Source organism: Vipera berus, assembly GCF_964194415.1.
Source record: "Vipera berus genome assembly, chromosome: 1".
In the NCBI taxonomy this organism is placed as follows: Eukaryota; Metazoa; Chordata; class Lepidosauria; order Squamata; family Viperidae; genus Vipera; species Vipera berus.
This window is the reverse complement of record NC_138202.1, coordinates 17,605,125-17,621,801: the sequence shown is the minus strand read 5'-3', so window position 1 is coordinate 17,621,801 and position 16,677 is coordinate 17,605,125. Positions and strand designations below refer to the sequence as shown.

The window sequence follows — 16,677 nt, the reverse complement described above, 5'->3', positions numbered from 1 at the left end:
AACTGGCTTTCCTATTGACTTTGCTTGTCGGAAGATCACAAAAGGGTGATCATGTGACCCTGGAACATTGCAACCATCATGAGTATGAACCAGTTGCCAAGCATCCAATTTTGATCATGTGACCATGGAGATGCTGTAACAGTTGTATGAAAAATGGTTTCCTCTTCATAAGTCACTTTTTTCAGTGCTGTTGTAATTTCAAGTAGTCACTAAATGAATGGTTGTAAGTCAAGGACTACCTGTACATAAATGTTTCACTAAAGCTGATTCTCAGAAATTGTACAGGGAAGAAATAAATAAGCATTTAACAGATGTAAACATCTGGAAGCAACTTGGGTAGAACATAGCCTGTAATTCACTGAGAAATGACCGTGTAACCAATAAAACATTAATTTTGGCAAAGGTCTACTCCCCTTTTCTCTCCCTCCCTCCCTCCCTCCCTCCCTCCCTCTCTCTCACACCCACATCCACACACCACCACCATGCTACACTTTAACAGGCCATGTTTCTCACCTTTGGCAACTTTATAACGTGTGGACTTCAACTCCCAGAATTCCCCAGCCAGCCATGGGAATTCTGGGAGCTAAACTCCAGACATCATAAAGTCGCCATGGTTGAGAAACACTGCTGTAGGCAATGGAACGTCCATCTTGATTGAAATATGGGTTACAAGTCGCATTGTGAGCCCAAACCTAATGTGGAGCAGATGAAATAGGAGAGCCGATTGCAACGATAAAACAGGTTTGTTTCCAAAATAGGGTCAGTAAGGGTTCTTGTCTATTTGGCAAAGCAAAAATCAGAGGGAATGGATGCTGGGTCTCACAAAACGTCTGGTTACAGAAGAGTGGTAGCTCCCATCAGCCCTCCCTCTAACCCAGCACAGCTTGGGACCTGCATCATAGGCTCCATCTCTTCTCCAGTCCCACACAAGGTCTTTGTTTGTCTGAATCATGAGTTGTGGTGTTGTTTATTTTATTCTTAGGGGCCTGGCAGTCCTGAGCGCCCATCCTGGAAAGGAAATGTAACTGAAGGGTGGTTCGTGGGCTGTCCGAGAGAGCCCTCTAGTGGCCATTTGACTCCAGAGGGGGTAACCTATCACAAGGAACTTCACTAAGTTGGGATGTACTCTCTCTTCTGTGATGCCATAATTCATAAAGCTGTATTCCATTCTGGAATGTCAGAACTCATCAGAAAACAAAGGTGTGTTTGATTGACTCAAACGGCATATGAAAGATTGCAAATATTGAATTTGTGGCTCTTTATTGCCCTTTAAACCACACACATTTCTGGAAGAAGGCTATTTTTCTTTTACACGTCCCCTTTTTGAAGGGATATGTACAAGCTTTTGCTTACCTAAGCAAACATCCAGACGTGATAGGCATTCTAGATCTGTGCCCCCTTGCCAAATATAGAGATTTTTTGGCTTCTAGTTCTATCTTCCCTCCTCTGCACTGGCTAATCTTCTCCTGGTTGCTACCTAACTGCAGGTTGCACAATGCCCTCCTCTTCCTTCCGAAAAATCCAAGCTCCTCTGGCCACTGAAACCTTCCTGAGGGCTTCCCATTTCAAGCTGGGCTTTGACCAGAGGCCTGAGGGTAGCACAGTAGTCTCCCCTTACCGGATAGAGTATCCTCCTAGGTGGGGCTCCTACCAGCGACAACCCATTCTGCCTCCAAAATGCGCTGATGTCCTGAACCAAGAAATGGGCGATTCCTGGGACACTCGCTCAGAATCATACCTGTCATATCCAACCTGGCCTTTGGAGCCAAAACCTGCTATCAATCCACCTGCATCCAACTTCCAAATGCATGCAGATCCCCGCCAGAGCATCCTCACTTCTATCACCCGAGAAAGCTATTCTTATCCTCCTAGCCTCCCTCACATGACTCCCAACCGTGTAGACAAGTGGGATGACAGTTTTCCCAGTGGGGACAAAGAAAAGGAACCCCTGCCGGAGTCCCTTTACCAGCAGTCCTACCCACCCTACAAAGGGGTGTTACCTGCCGTCAAGGCTCCAAGCCGACACCTGGGTGTGTTTGCCAAACCTATAGCAAGTTCAAAACTTCTAAACGGTGGCTCCTAAAGGCAGTTTATGTCCATGAAGCTACATCCTAGAATTGCACCTGGACAGTCTTTGGGCATTGCTTTTAATTTTCTAAATAATTAAGAGTGTCTCCACAACTCTGCAGTGGGCCTAAACTGAATTTTTTTTGACCAGGACTATCAGCCAAGTGCCACTGATCATATGCAGAGTGCTTTCAACTTTTGGTGGAAGGTAAAATGGGCAGGCAAAGTTCAACCTCTGAGCTGTAGCATCTCTATAGAATGCAGGTGATTTCAAGTACATCGGTTAGCTTCTGCAACTAAAATATTCTCAGCCAAGTTTGGAAGAGCATGCTATTGCTGCTGCCCAGCAAAATAAATAATATTAAGCTCCATGGAGCAATGATGTGCAAAAACAGTGCTAGAGTTCAATCTCTGTTAAAACTGGCGGAAGCTTCCCTCTTCCAGACAGCTTGTGAAGCTATTGCTGGTGGGTTGGTTGTACGGTTGGATGGTTGAATGGCTGGATGAAGTTTGGCATATGGAAGGTGACTCAACAACATTTGAAGAAGACTTCTTTGCTGAAGTATAATTTATATCTCTCACACACAAACATTCATGCATGGATCTGTTGCCTATATCTTTCTGATCTGGCAAAGGGGGAGTGGAATAAAAGCCTGGTTAGATAACTATTCTGATTGATCCACCATGATGGATTTTCTGATCTTTGGCAGGAGGTGATTCTACCCTGAGAGGTGATGGCCATAGCTATTTCAACACTTCTTACCAATCACAGTTCACAGGTGAATGGGCACCTCCAATCAAGAGCTGCAATGAAGTAAGTGTGTCTCGAGGGTCACTTGGCCTCTGGTCTGTGTTTCCTAGCTACCAATTTAGGCTTAGCTAAGGGAGGGGATGTACAAAATATTCATTCTCACATCAGGAGGAGGAAGAAAATGTAGCTAAATTAGACAAATCTGCTCCACAAATAATCAAACAGGGAACCCAGCCAACAAAAACATGAGGCAAAGATGGTTTCATTATGTAGTAGAGGGGAAAAGGATTAACAGTTCCTGAGAAATATAGATAAACCAGCTGGCCTGTCCAAACCAGAACTGGATGAGATTGCATTTTTAATATCAAAAAAATCACCTAAATTCTGGTAGGAAATCAACAGGAGCTGACGATGTTCTGGATTAACTGGATTAACTAAGCAAAGATGGAGGAAATTTTTTGATCCCACAACTAGATCTTTACAGAACCTCACAGAACCCAGAATTAATTTAAGAAAGATGGAGAAATGCCCAAATCTGAATGACAGATGAGAAATGACTGTAAGACTCTGTTATCAGGAAAGATTAAAACCTGGAGGGCTTTTTAACTTAGAAATGATGGGGACAGGATAGAGAGCAGGAAAAGCATGCATGGGGCAGACATTGTGGATAGGGACATGGTTTCCTCCCTTTCTCACTACAATGAGTTACTTGGGTAGTGAGGTAGGTGGCATACAAGTTTAATAATAAATAAATGAATAACAACATCTGCAACAAAAAGCACTTGATTACTCAGCATAAATTAAAGTTTGGAATTTATTGTGATCAATCGCTACCACTATTTTAAGAAGGGACATACGTACATTCATTAAAAAAACAAGACTATCACTGACTCCTGGTCATAACAGTTATATTTGTCAGTTGAGGAGATGCATTTTAATACTTCAGCTTTCCTGGCCTACAGCAGGAAAAAACCCAGGAATTTCTCCCAGGAAAGGATGGTTCAGTAGCTACTTTAGCAGCAGTTACAAAAGCAATGGAATAAGGATAGTCCCACCAAAGATATTTTTCCTGACACTCAAGCACATCAGTTTAATCCATTGGCTATGCTATATAGCTATTATACGTTATAGGTGCTAATACTATAGGTATTCGAAAACCTCCACAGCTGGTATGTAAAATTCAAGATGCTGTTATTCATAGGTAGACCATTTCTACCCATGGAGATATGAGTCAGCTAACATGGCTAATAGCTACTGGCAGACTCATCCCAACATAAGGAAAACCTTGGTGACTGTCTAGTGGGCCATCCAATTGGGCCCTGGTGGACCATCTCATTGAGCATTCCTCTTCTGACAGTGACTAACTGGATATTTTTAGGGAAACATGGTGTAGACTGTTTCTGAGATGAGAAATGCCACCCACATCACAGCCATTGGTGGGATTCATTCCACACAATTGTGCCTACCATTTTAAAAGCAACTTCTGCTAATGGCACCACAATAGAAGATGGAAAGACATTACTTGCAGTTGCCTCACGCATTTTCCTATTGCAGAATATGGTATCGATAGTCTTTGGTGACCCTCGGTACCGCCAGGCAGTGAGTGAGCAGAAGAGTGCATACACCATCCAGGAACCCAAAGGCCAACGGTATGCAATGTAACACTTGCCTCAGAAAGGGATGGCTGGGTTGGATAAGACATAGTCTCTTGTGCGCCATGCTAATATAATGCATCTCAAACCTCCTAGAGTTACAAACTCCTTTCCACATTAAGCAATCTTCTAAGGAAGATACCTGGATGTCGTTTGGTTATCCTCATGTCTTTGTTTCAATCGCTTAAAATGTTTACAAGTAATCCTCAACTTTCAATTACAATTGAGCCCAACATTTCTGTTGCTAAGCGAAACAGATGTTAAGTGAATTTTGCCCCATTTTTTGACTTTTTTTTTGCCACATTGGTTAAGTGAAACACTGCAATTGTTAAGTTAGTAACACCTTTGTTAAGTGAATCTAACTTCCCCACTGACTTTGCTTGTCGGATGGTCACAAAAGGTGATCATGTGCTCCTGGGACACTGCTACCGTCATAAATGTGACTCAGTTGCCAAGTACCTGAAATTTGATCAGGTGACCGTGGGGATTCTGCAATGGTCACAAGTCTGAAAAATGATCATAAGTCACTTTTTTCAGTGCTGTTGTAACTTTGAACAATCACTAAACAAACTGCTGTTAAGTCAAGGACTACCTGTATAGTTTATCTTTCTAATGCTAGACTTCCAAGATGCCATGCAACGAGGTTTATCAGTGTGACACTCAAGGGTGTTATGGCCCTTGCAATGTTGCTAGTTGTCATCTCTGATTTTAAAAAAGTTCATTTTAAACATTAGAAAGTAAAATTATTTTTTACTCAAGTTTGACTACATGGAGGTAATGAAACTGTTTTCTTAAACAATATGGAAGTGATTTACAGTACCATTTTTCGTGTGTATGTGTGTGGTGTGCATATAGCCTAAAATCTATCCATTTTATAGCCTTTGGCTTCCCAGATAATTACTGTAGTCTGGTTACTGTAGTCTCCTAGCTCAGCCAAGGTCAGCTAGGTGGTGCCATCTACTGGTAATTAAATCATCATCACATCATCATCATTATTATTATTATCATCATCTCTGTTTTTATAGGGCCTAGCATCTCCTGAGATTTGGCCTTTTAAAATTTATACAATTAAAAGACTTTGCTGTAGTTGTTGACTAAGATTATACCAGTCTTCCCCAATCCTCAAATGGATTGGGACTGCGTTATGAAAAATTCCCTGCCAGCAAAGTTAACTGGAACTGTTGTTCTTAATTAGTTAAAACCTGTTTTATATTGAAACAAGGTTAAGGGTTTAACAAAGTCTGGTTTTCTAATTGGTTCCTTTTGCAAACTAATGTATAGTATGTATTTGGAGAATGCTATTGAAGTTACAGTGGAGCTAATTTGTACTGTATGTGTGCATTTTGTCACTGTGTTATTAGGATAGATTGAGGGGGAACAGTGTTGTGTAGAGAGATTCATCCCTTATTCTAGTGTTTCTCAACCTTGGCAACTTTAAGATGTGGGGACTTCAGATTCCAGAATTCCCCAGCCAACGGTAACATCTTAAAGTTGCCAAGGTGGAGAAACACTGCCCTATTGAATGCTTAAGAGCCATTTGCAACACTCCAGCTTTGCGTAAAGTTGGTCTATCTTGTGATTTGATGACTGCATTGGTTCTTATGCTTTCAATTTTTGTGCACACCTTGATTTTTTTTATTTGCAGCCTTAGAAATCTAATAAGGTATTAAGTTCATTATTTTTAATGACTAGTAATTCAACTTTTCTTCAACAGCTATGACCCACATATTGCCTCAGCGATGATGCATCATTCAAACATTCAGCCTGGAGATGGGCAGCACAGGTTTTCTACTATCATGTCTGAATCATACTTATGGAAGCAACCTGGTATGGTGAGAGGGAGGGAACCACGATTACACCAACTCAGGCAGTGTCTCCAGCTCTGTTAAATATGCAATTTGGTTAAGCCTGCACAATGTATATATTAGAGATCTGAATTCAGTGTGACCCCCTGTGATAAGTGAAATACAGGTAATCCTCAACTTATGGCCACCACTGAGCCCAAAATTTCTATTGCTAAGTAACAGACAGTTGTTCAGTGAGCCCTTCTTGCCACAGTTGTTAAGTTAGTAACAGTTTTTAAATGAATTGACTTTATTTTGCTTGTCAGAAGGTCACAAATGTTATCATGTGACCACAGGACACTGCAATTGTCATAAATATGAGTTTTCAAGTGTCCAAATTTTGATCATGTGACCCTAGAGCTGTTGCAATGGTTGTAAGTGTGAAAATGGTCATAACTAGTCACTTTTTCCCAGTGCTGTTATAACTTTGAACAGTCACTAAACAAGCTGTTGTGAGTTGAGAACTACCTGCAATATTGAATAGCACAATGTACCATTATACGCACACACACACACACACACACACACACAGAGAGAGAGAGAGAGAGAGAGAGAGAGAGAGAGAGAGAGAGAGAGAGAGAGAAAGTATGTATGTGTATGTGCATACTTGTGGGTGGGTGGATGGATGACATAGATTTTGAATGCAGAGCACGGTCTTCGCCCAGCTGTTAATGAATGCTAAAAGGACGTTTGTGATATTTGAAGGAAAAGGCTCATTAGTGGCAATTGAAATTGTACATAAGACATTCTCTGCATCTGATGAAAGCTTATGCCTTTTAGTAAAGCTTGTTGAATTTGTTCTTGACTTATGATCACAATTGGGAGCAGAATTTCCGTTGCTAAGTGAGGCAATTGTGAATGATACCCAATGTTATTACCTTTTTCCTGTGGTCATTCCGTGAATCATAAAGTTGTTACATGAATCCAGCTTTCACCCACTAACTTTTTTTATCAGAAACCATCTGGGAAGGTCACAAATAATGATCACGTGACCCTAGGATGCTGCAACCAGCATAACTACACGCTGGTTGCCAAGTGCCTGAATTTGATCACATGAGGAATGCTGTGATGGTTGTAAGCATGATGACCAGTCCTAACTTTTTTCAGCACCCTCATTAAATTTGGTTGCTAAATGAATGGTTGTTAAGTCGAGAACCACCTGTAAGTTCAAAAAAAAAGTGCTACTAGATTCTTATAGATTCCTTAATACGTACATAAGGATAGAAATATCTTAAAGGGCATCTTGAAAAGAAGGAAGAACAAGAGACAAAGGAAGAGAGAAAGTTCCTTTTTCTTCTTAAACATGGAGATTCATTTCACTAAGATGAGATTAGGGACAACATGGGAACTTTCCCCAAATCTCTCTGTCATCATTTGTGCCAGTCATCAAAATAGCCTCATAAGGTCAAGCAGTTGATTCCATAAAGGAGAATATTTGTAGCTCAGGGTTGGAACAAGAGGTCCTTGTTACTCTCTGAGCTTGGTTGTTTTCTTGCAGATGTTTCATTGCCCAAACTAGATAACATTAACAGTGCAAGTTACTAGCACTGTTGATGCTACCGAGTTTAGGTAATGAAACATTTACAGTGGTACCTCGGTACTCATCATTAATTGCTTCTGCGAGGCCCGATGAGTACCAAAAACGATGAATACCAAACAGATTTTTCCCATAAGGAACAATGTAGTGAGTCACAAGGCAGCTAATGCTGACAAGTCCTAGCTTGTGTGTTGAGTACCAAACAAATAATGAGTCCTGGGACAAAATTGTTGCTTCAAAATGCAATTCGATGAGTTTCAAAGCAGTTTGAGTACCAAGGTACCACTATATGAGAAAACAACCAAGCTCAGAGGGCACCAGGGACCCCTCAATGGATTCCATTTTCAACAGCGTATTTTTTTTCCAATGTGCAAAAGATGGCCTTTGGGGCAAAAGAGAGGAATTCACTCTCTCCGTGCTCAGAGATATTCTTAATTCAAAAGATCTAGAGGAGGATGGGGAACTTCTAGCCCATAATTTGAATCCACCCTTGGAGACCTCCTCCTCCTCTTCCTTTGATCTTCGGAGGCCTTGACAAATCCCACCTTTTGTACCTGAGCGATTGTATCTGAACCCAAGTGCTCAGAGGAGGGGGCTTCTGTAGGAAGAAAGGAGCTGCCCGCTAAAAGACATAAGAGTCTTTCTTGCTCCGCTGCTCATTATTTCCATGGATCTCTGTGCATTAGAAATGGACTGCTAGAGTCACGCTTTTCCTGGTCAATTTTCCTCTTTCCCTGCTGCATTTGTGTATTTATTTTTTTTAATCCCATTTATATCCCGCCCTTCTCCGAAGACTCAGGGCGGCTTACAATCTAAAGCACAAATCAATGTGCTTAGCAATAGCCTTCATCCTATGTATATGCCTGCTTATTAGGGCTTTCGCCCCGCCCCCCCCAAGCGGCATTATTACAAAGTCAGCTTAATTGCCCCCAACAATCTGGGTCCTCATTTTACCTACCTCGGAGGAATGGAAGACTGAGTCAACCTTGAGCCTGGTGGGATGCGAACCTGCACTAATTGCAGGCAGCTGGTGTTACTTAAGGAGGCATTAGCCCACTGCTCCACCAAGGCTCTAAATTACTTTGTTGTTATTGTTTTAATCGGATATGTCTAGTTTAATGAAGAGAAGGACTAGGGGTGACATGATAGCAGTGTTCCAATATCTCAGGGGCTGCCACAAGGAAGAGGGAGTCAAGCTATTCTCCAAAGCACCTGAAGGTAGGACAAGAAGCAATGGATAGAAACTAGTCAAGGAGAGAAGCAACCTAGAACTAAGGAGAAACTTCCTGACAGTTAGAACAATTAACCAGTGGAACAACCTGCCTCCAGAAGCTGTGAATGCCCCAACACTGGAAGTTTTTAAGAAGAGACTGGACAGCCATTTGTCTGAAATGGCATAGGGGGTTGGACTAGAAGACCTCCAAGGTCCCTTCCAACTTTATTATTATTATTAATCTGGGCACCCAGAGGAAATAGGCAAGAGATGGTTGTGAAGGAAATACAGATAGTCTTCAACTTACGACCACAATTTGGGACCAGAATTCCCATTGCTAAGTAAGGTGGTTGTTAAGTGAGCCACACCGGATTTTACAATCTTTTTTGTGCCACAGGTGTTGAACAAATCGCTGCAGTTGATAAGTGAATTATGCAGTTGTTAAGCGAATCCAGCTTTCCCCATTGACTTTACTTGTTAGAAGCCAACTGGGAAGGTCACAGATGGCGATCATTTCACCCCAAATGGCAAAGGGCAATCACATGCTGCAACCGTGGTACATACATGCTGGTTGCCAAGTGCCTGAATTTGGATCATGTAACTGTGAGGATGCTGCCCAATAACTCTCTTGCTTAGCAATGGAAGTTTTGGACTCTATTGTGGTCGTACATCGAGGACTACCTGTACTACATTTTTCATCCACATAAAAATGTGGGCATGGATGGAGTCAGGGGAGTCTGCAAAACGTCAAGATGGTGACCACAACTTGTGATCAAAATCCTGCAAGTAAAATATCTTTAACTTTTTGACACACCCCCTTCTATATATACACACCTGAGTAAGGTATGGGATGAGTGCATCTGAATGATGTGTGGGGAAGAGGGGAGATGGGGAGCAGCAGAATTTGGATCCTGCTCACCATTTACATTCTTTACTCCAGTTCTCGGGCACTAAAAACCCCAGGCCTGAATCACAGTTCTGATTAAGTCTCCATCTATTCTCTGTGGTTTTTCTAGGCCCTCCATCCTATTCTGGGTACAAAAAAAACAAATCGTCTGTTCTCCTAGGGGATCACAATGAGAGGAGAAAATGCACCGGTATGACCAACAACCAATTTTACTACAAAGAGGTAATGCCCAGCTCTTCTTCCCATTGTTAAGAAGTTAACTCTCTAGCTGTGGACTTCCACTCCCAGAATTCCTCAGCCAGCCATGATGATGTATAGACTTCAACTCCCAGAATTCCCCAGTCCGCCATGCTGACTGAGGAATTCTGGGAATGGAAGTCCACACATCTTCAAATTGCCAAGGTTAAAAAACACTGCTCTAGCTATTTCCTATTTTTAGTTTATAATTTTATATTTTTACATTTTAGCTTATAATTTTATACTTCTAGGCTATTTCCTATCCTCAGCTGCTGTCAAGGAAAAGAGATGTATAACAGTTAAGAGCCTAAAAAAACTCATCTGTGTCAGACTTAAAAGCCATCTAAACAGTAAATCACATAGCAATGAATTTCACATTTTTACTGCTAAAAAAATGAAGAGAAGAAAATAGTTTTCTTAATGTGCTTTTAAATTCAGGATTATTAAATGAAGCTGAATGGGGAGAGATTTAGGACACATAAAAAGATTCACCTCTTCTCTCTACTCAGCTAAATGCTAAGGACTTTGTGACCCAGCCACTGATTCGGCCACTAACAAAGCTGTGCTTGGGAGATAAACAGTTGTTGCCATTGTTTCAAACTACCCATCATTCTGACTATCAGCCACCTCCTGAAACACACAAATTGGATTCCAAAAGCAAGACTTCAACTGATAGCTACATTTTCTTCAACTATGAAGGTACAATCCTATTTTTTTTTCAGGTGGGCTCATGAGCTAAGTCTCACAGGGTTCTCACTCACACACAGGTTGTCCTTGACCTACAACCATTTGTTTAGTGGCCAAAGTAAACAACAGCAAAAAAAAGGTGACATAATCGTTTTTCACAATTACAACCGTTGCAGCATCCCCATGGTCATCTGATCAAAATTGGCAACTGGTTCATATTTATGACAGTTGCAGTGTCCCGGGGTCATGTGATCACCTTTTGCAACCTTCTGACAAGCAAAGTCAATGGGGAAGCCAGATTCACTTAGTGATTGTATTACTAACTTAATAACTACAGTGATTCACTTAAGAATTGTGGCGAGAAAAGTCATAAAATGGGACCAAACTCACTTAACAACTGTCTTGCTTAGCAACAGAAATTTGGGCCTCAATTGTGGTCATCATTCGAGGGCGACCTGTATACAGTACAAAGAAATCCCCAGCTGGTGGGCAGCCTTCCCTTTGAAAAAAAATGAGATGGTTGTACACAATTATGAAATGATGAAGTTTCAAAATTATCTTCCAGTAGTTCAGAGAAGAGGGGATTGACTTGTTCCCCAGAGCACCAAGTGAGAAGGACAAGAAGTCAGGATGGAAGCTTGTTAAGGAAAGATCCAACCTAGAAATAAGAAGATATTTCCGGACCATGAGAATTAATCAATGGAATAGCTTGACTGGGATGGCATAAGGTCTCGTGCCTTGAACAGGGGGTTGGACTAGAAGACTTCCAAGGTCCCTTCCTGCCCTATGATTCTATGTTCTAAAGTATCTCCTGTATCATCATGTCCACTTTCCCCAGCACTCTGCCCTCCAACATCAGGAGCCCTGCCAAAAGAATGTTTATTAGACAGAATGAAACAATATTGTTCATTCTCACCTCTGAGAATAGATGCTATTGGGGATAATCATATTGAAATCAGCAGATAATAGCAATAGCACTTACACTTATATACCGCTTCGCAGTGCTTTACAGTCTCTCCCTAAGCCACGTACAGAGTCAGCACGTTAGAAAAACAACCAGTAGGTGCGCTCACATGCTGCACTGAGTCAGGTCAGTTACAAACCTAGTGACTGCATTCATGCAACAGATCAAGTTCAGCTATTTTAACCTATATTTTTCTGTGGCTTCATGTGTTCCTCAGTTGCCTGGGCAATGAACTGTAATTCAGTTTATGTGTGTGAACACAGACAGTTTGTTCTGAGAGGAGATAATTTTCACCCCTTTTTTCTCCCATTCTAGATGTATCTTGGTGTAATTCTCATAATCTTTGTGTCTTTTTTGTAGGAGGGAAAGCAACGTTTCATTCTTAAATATTCTGTTTTTTAAGAAGAGACTGAACAGTCACTTGTCTGGAATGGTATAGGGCAATGATGGCAAACCTTTTAGAGACTGAGTGCCCAAACCACAACCCCAAACTCATTTATTTATTGCAAAGTGCCAGGGCTGCATCATCATTGTGGTGCCCTCAGGAGAGGCATGGCGGTGTGGCCTACTGGGTGGGCATGGCTGCAGTTGTCATGGCAGACTGGGTGGGCATGGCTGGGGTGGGCATGGCCACCTTGATGTTGCTCATGGGGGGGATGCCTGTGGGGGCCAGGCAGGGTTGGGGGAGATCCAGGGGGTCTCTGGCAGATGGGAAGGTGGGCAGGAGGCCCAGTATAGATGGGCAGAGGCACACAATCCTAGCTGGGACTGGGGGGCCATGGCACCAATGGGGATCTGGCTTTCCCCGCTCAGGGTGGCCTTTGGCTCGCTGGGCATGGGCGTCCTCTGCCACCTCTGCTCGAGCTTGGTAGCTGGCCGCTTCGCCTCCTTTGTGCTGGGTGGGGCTGCTGCTCCGGGCAGCAGCAGCCTAATGGACCTGTGCAAGCTGCTGGCAGCGGCAGCGCGTGTGCCCACAGAGAGGGCTCTGAGTGCCGCCTCTGGCACGCGTGCCATAGGTTCGCCATCATTGGTCTCCTGCTTGAGCCAGGGGTTGGACTAAAAGACCTCCAAGGTCCCTTCCAATTCTGTTATTCTATTATTCTATTTCTCATTCAGGGCCTGGAGTGCCCATCTTCAGCACCACTACAACTCAAGATATGCTTGTTCCTCACCAAGGGAAGAAGCACCAGCTGACAGAGGAAGAACTGCAAAAGGTTAGGAAGGTTCTTATTGTCTCCCACATGCGTTGGCATTGTCAGCCAGGCCATTTCAGATGGGGGGAAAAACACCCTTTCTCATTGATGCTACACTTCCTCTAAATATTTGTGGTGAAAAAAGTTAAAAGCCTCCTTCAAATCACACATTATAGCTGAGGATTCCACATACACATCAGTGTAGTCTTTTTGGCAATAGTACAGAAGGTTTTTTAAAAAAACTTCCTAGTCTACTCTACTGTTCTGGAATTCTTGTAAGACCTCTATCCAAATACTAACCAGGTTGGATGCTGCCTAGCTTTTTGAAACCAATTAGAGTTGGCTAACTACTCTAGTAGCATAGTATGTGATAGCAACTGGTTCCATCTACACAGAGGTCTCCAAACGTAGCAACTTTAAGATTTGTGGACTTCAACAACCAGAATTCCTCAGCCAGCCATTGAGAAATTCTGGAAGTTGAAGTCCACGATTATTAAAGATGACAGGTTTGCAGGATAATAGATCTCCTGAAGACCATCTTTGGTAGCATCCTTCTCCCCTCTCCATCTTTTCAACTTGTATCTTAGTCGCCAAATTCAAAACTAGCCAACTCTCCCTTCTCTGCCTCCCTTCCCTTCTCTTGCTAGCTCTGTTGGATATTTCAGACAGAGTGATCAGGAGCTCACTTTTAAGCAAGAATTTCCATTGAAGAAATATTAATTGGCTGCTAACCTAGGCCCAAACTACTCAAAGAATGATCTCCTTTCCTATTAGCCAACTAATGGTGGGGAGGCTATTTTAATTTTCCTCTCCTCTTGTGATCTATTGCACCGTCTATCCTGTTTTTCTTCTTGGATGTCTTCTTAGTTCAGGTAGCTGTTCCACTTGCTAAGGTTTCTTGTTTTATTTTTTGTTTTATTTAGAAAATTTATATGACCACCCAATCACTCTCATTGACTCAGGGCAACTTACAAAAAAATGGGATTCGGTTGTGCATTCACATTCCGGCCCATTGACAGCAACTCTACTAAGGAGTCAAAACTGGAGGGTTGTGGGGACTGAGCTGTAAAGTACTGTGGTCTGATCTTGTGGATCTTAGGAAGAAGGCCTTCCTGGAACTGAGTCTGCCTCCGAAATCCACATGGCCTCAACTCTGTTGGGCATTCAAAAAGCTGTGAAATTTTTTTTTCTTTCAGCAGGCCCTGGGGAGTCAACTTCTTAATTTATTTTGATAGTTTAATCCTTTTGAGTTGGATATCCTCCCCTGTGAGTGGTAAAGTTATCTTTACTGTTTTATTCTTTTAATCCCAAAATGTAAACTGCCTAACATTATCTTGGTGTTTGAAGCAGTACAGACATAAATAACTAGGTATAATTTGCACCTCTTTTCAGCATTATTGTTTTGTTCATAATTATTGTACTAATTTTCCACAGGATCTTACAATTTCTAAGTTGTCTTGGCCATCCTGTATGCTGCAAATATCACAAGGGCAGGATTTGAATAACAAATGACAATTAAACCACTTAGCATGTTCTAAAAGATTTATTCTTTGCCCTTCTTTCTGCCTTTCCAGATTAAATATTCCCATTGGGTCCAGCCATGGAAGGGTAAACATTGGTTCAGCACCGAACACAAGGATGCCTACACAGACAAGTACAGTGGACCAATCTCACTCGTGATGGCAGATTTCCAAGGCAGCAGTGTTCCCCTTGGCACAATGGTCAAGTATCAACCCAGGAAGAAGTTTGGTTCTTGAAAAATGTCTCTTTAATTAAGATGTTTGAATGAATAAATCAGATGCCTTTTGGCTGGCTGCTGGAAAATATCCATGTGGTGTCGTGGAGGCCCTCAAGGTCTTTCCTTTTTCAGTCCCATCAATCCTCACAATCTTGGCTTCATGGTAGAATTAGTTTCACAGACTGGAGATGTCCTAATGTATGTGACCCTTACCCAACTTTAGGTCATTTGTAGCCCCCTCCTTTCTGACAATGATCTAATCTAGCACAGTGTTTCTCAACCTCACTTTAAGATGGGTGGACTCCCATTCTGGCTAGGGAATTCTGGGGGTTGAAGTCCACCCATCTTAAAGTGGCCAATTTGAGAAACACTGATTAGAGCACAGCAGAAACTTTTGTGATCTGGCTTCCGGTTTGCCAAGCCAGCCAACATGGACGTCTGGAGGACGGCTCTCGTCTTCCACGTCCAGTTTCGCATTGCTGGGGGGTCCTAAAAGGGCCGAAGAGTCGCCTTGGAGGGGCGACCAGAAAGAAGGGGCTTTTGCAGAAACACGGGGGAGCTGCAACCCCCCCCCCCATTAGTGCCTGCATTCCCTTCGTACCAGCGGACGAAAGACTGGCCATAGTAATATGGCCAGTTACTAGGCTGCAGACAGCTGAAGTTAAACTTATCACCAGGCAACATTGGAGCAGCGTGGAGGAGACGGGGGTGGGGGTAAGATTCCTCTCTTATACCTTAATCTTCTTCTTTTCACCTAAATAAGCTGCTAAGTACCTTCCCCCCTGTGGAGAGGGAGGGGGGAGCAAGCTCAGGGGTGTTTTTTAAAATAAGTTGAAAAAAGAAACGGACTAAAAGAAAAGAACTTTCAAAGTACTTGCGGGACACCCAGTGGCTAAACCTGAAATTGCAATTTGACTTTCTCTTTAAAAAAAATCAAGAAAATATTTAAGAAAAACAAGATAAGATTAACCTTGAACACCAGATGTGAAACTCCACCATGGAAGAGTTTCAAAAACAAATCAGTGCTATGTGGGAAATATCTTACCAAACTTATCAGTTCCTTTCTACAGCTGGCGATGAAATAAGAGCTTTTGGAGAAGAATTAGAAAGCATCTTGAAGAAACAAACTCAAACTGTGACTACAACTAATATTTTATCGGGACAGAACTTAACAGAAGAAATTGAACAATCAAATACATTGGCAGAAGAATTAACTATTCAACAAACACAGACTTTTGAAGACCATAATGGGAAACAGGTGGAAAAAAAATTATTCAGTCCAGGACAATTATATCAAGAGGTGAAAATAATGAGAAGATTTGGCACTGTTAACAGACTCCACCATCCTTCAAAAATGGAGACTGGAGGGATACTTCAATATGATATAACAACACAAGAATGCTTTGATGACCCTGAGGCAAAGAAGCGCATGGCAAAGGAAAAAAGCAAGAATAAGATTGAAGAAATGTGGACATCCTTAAGAGGCCTGAAATAGATAATACCAAAATAGACAGGATTGTACTTGGATTACGAGAGATTGTTTTGATGAGTAGATAAAAATACTAATTAAAAAAATAAAACACAGATGTATGAATACTAACATTGAAATATTGAGCTCTTTAAATGACATGGATTAAGATGTATATATGTTAAGAATGATAGAATGTAACTAATATACTTGGATGTAGTGATATGAAAGGATGTATTAAATGTTGAAATGGAAGAAATTTTGATTAATTTTTAATATGTGGAAACTATAAATGAGAAATAAGAATATTATATTGTCCTCCTCCTCTTTCTCCTCCTTGCAATTGTATCCTAATGACTACCATTCTAATATTGTACTACTAACATTGATATGGAAATGAGATAAATAAGAAGTGTATT

The 16,677-nt window shown here is 41.8% G+C and overlaps 1 protein-coding gene across 1 annotated transcript; it reads left to right on the top strand.

Moving 5' to 3' along the window:
- Positions 1–1,495: 1,495 nt before the first annotated feature.
- Positions 1,496–14,903, top strand: SAXO5 (stabilizer of axonemal microtubules 5; the record flags this gene model as incomplete). Its single annotated transcript, XM_081320310.1, has 7 exons — positions 1,496–2,030; positions 2,778–2,881; positions 4,373–4,467; positions 6,185–6,302; positions 10,718–10,907; positions 12,976–13,073; positions 14,594–14,903. The coding sequence occupies 7 exons, from the start codon at positions 1,496–1,498 to the stop codon at positions 14,807–14,809; spliced, it is 1,356 nt and encodes a 451-aa protein (XP_081176436.1). The 3' UTR covers positions 14,810–14,903.
- Positions 14,904–16,677: the final 1,774 nt, after the last annotated feature.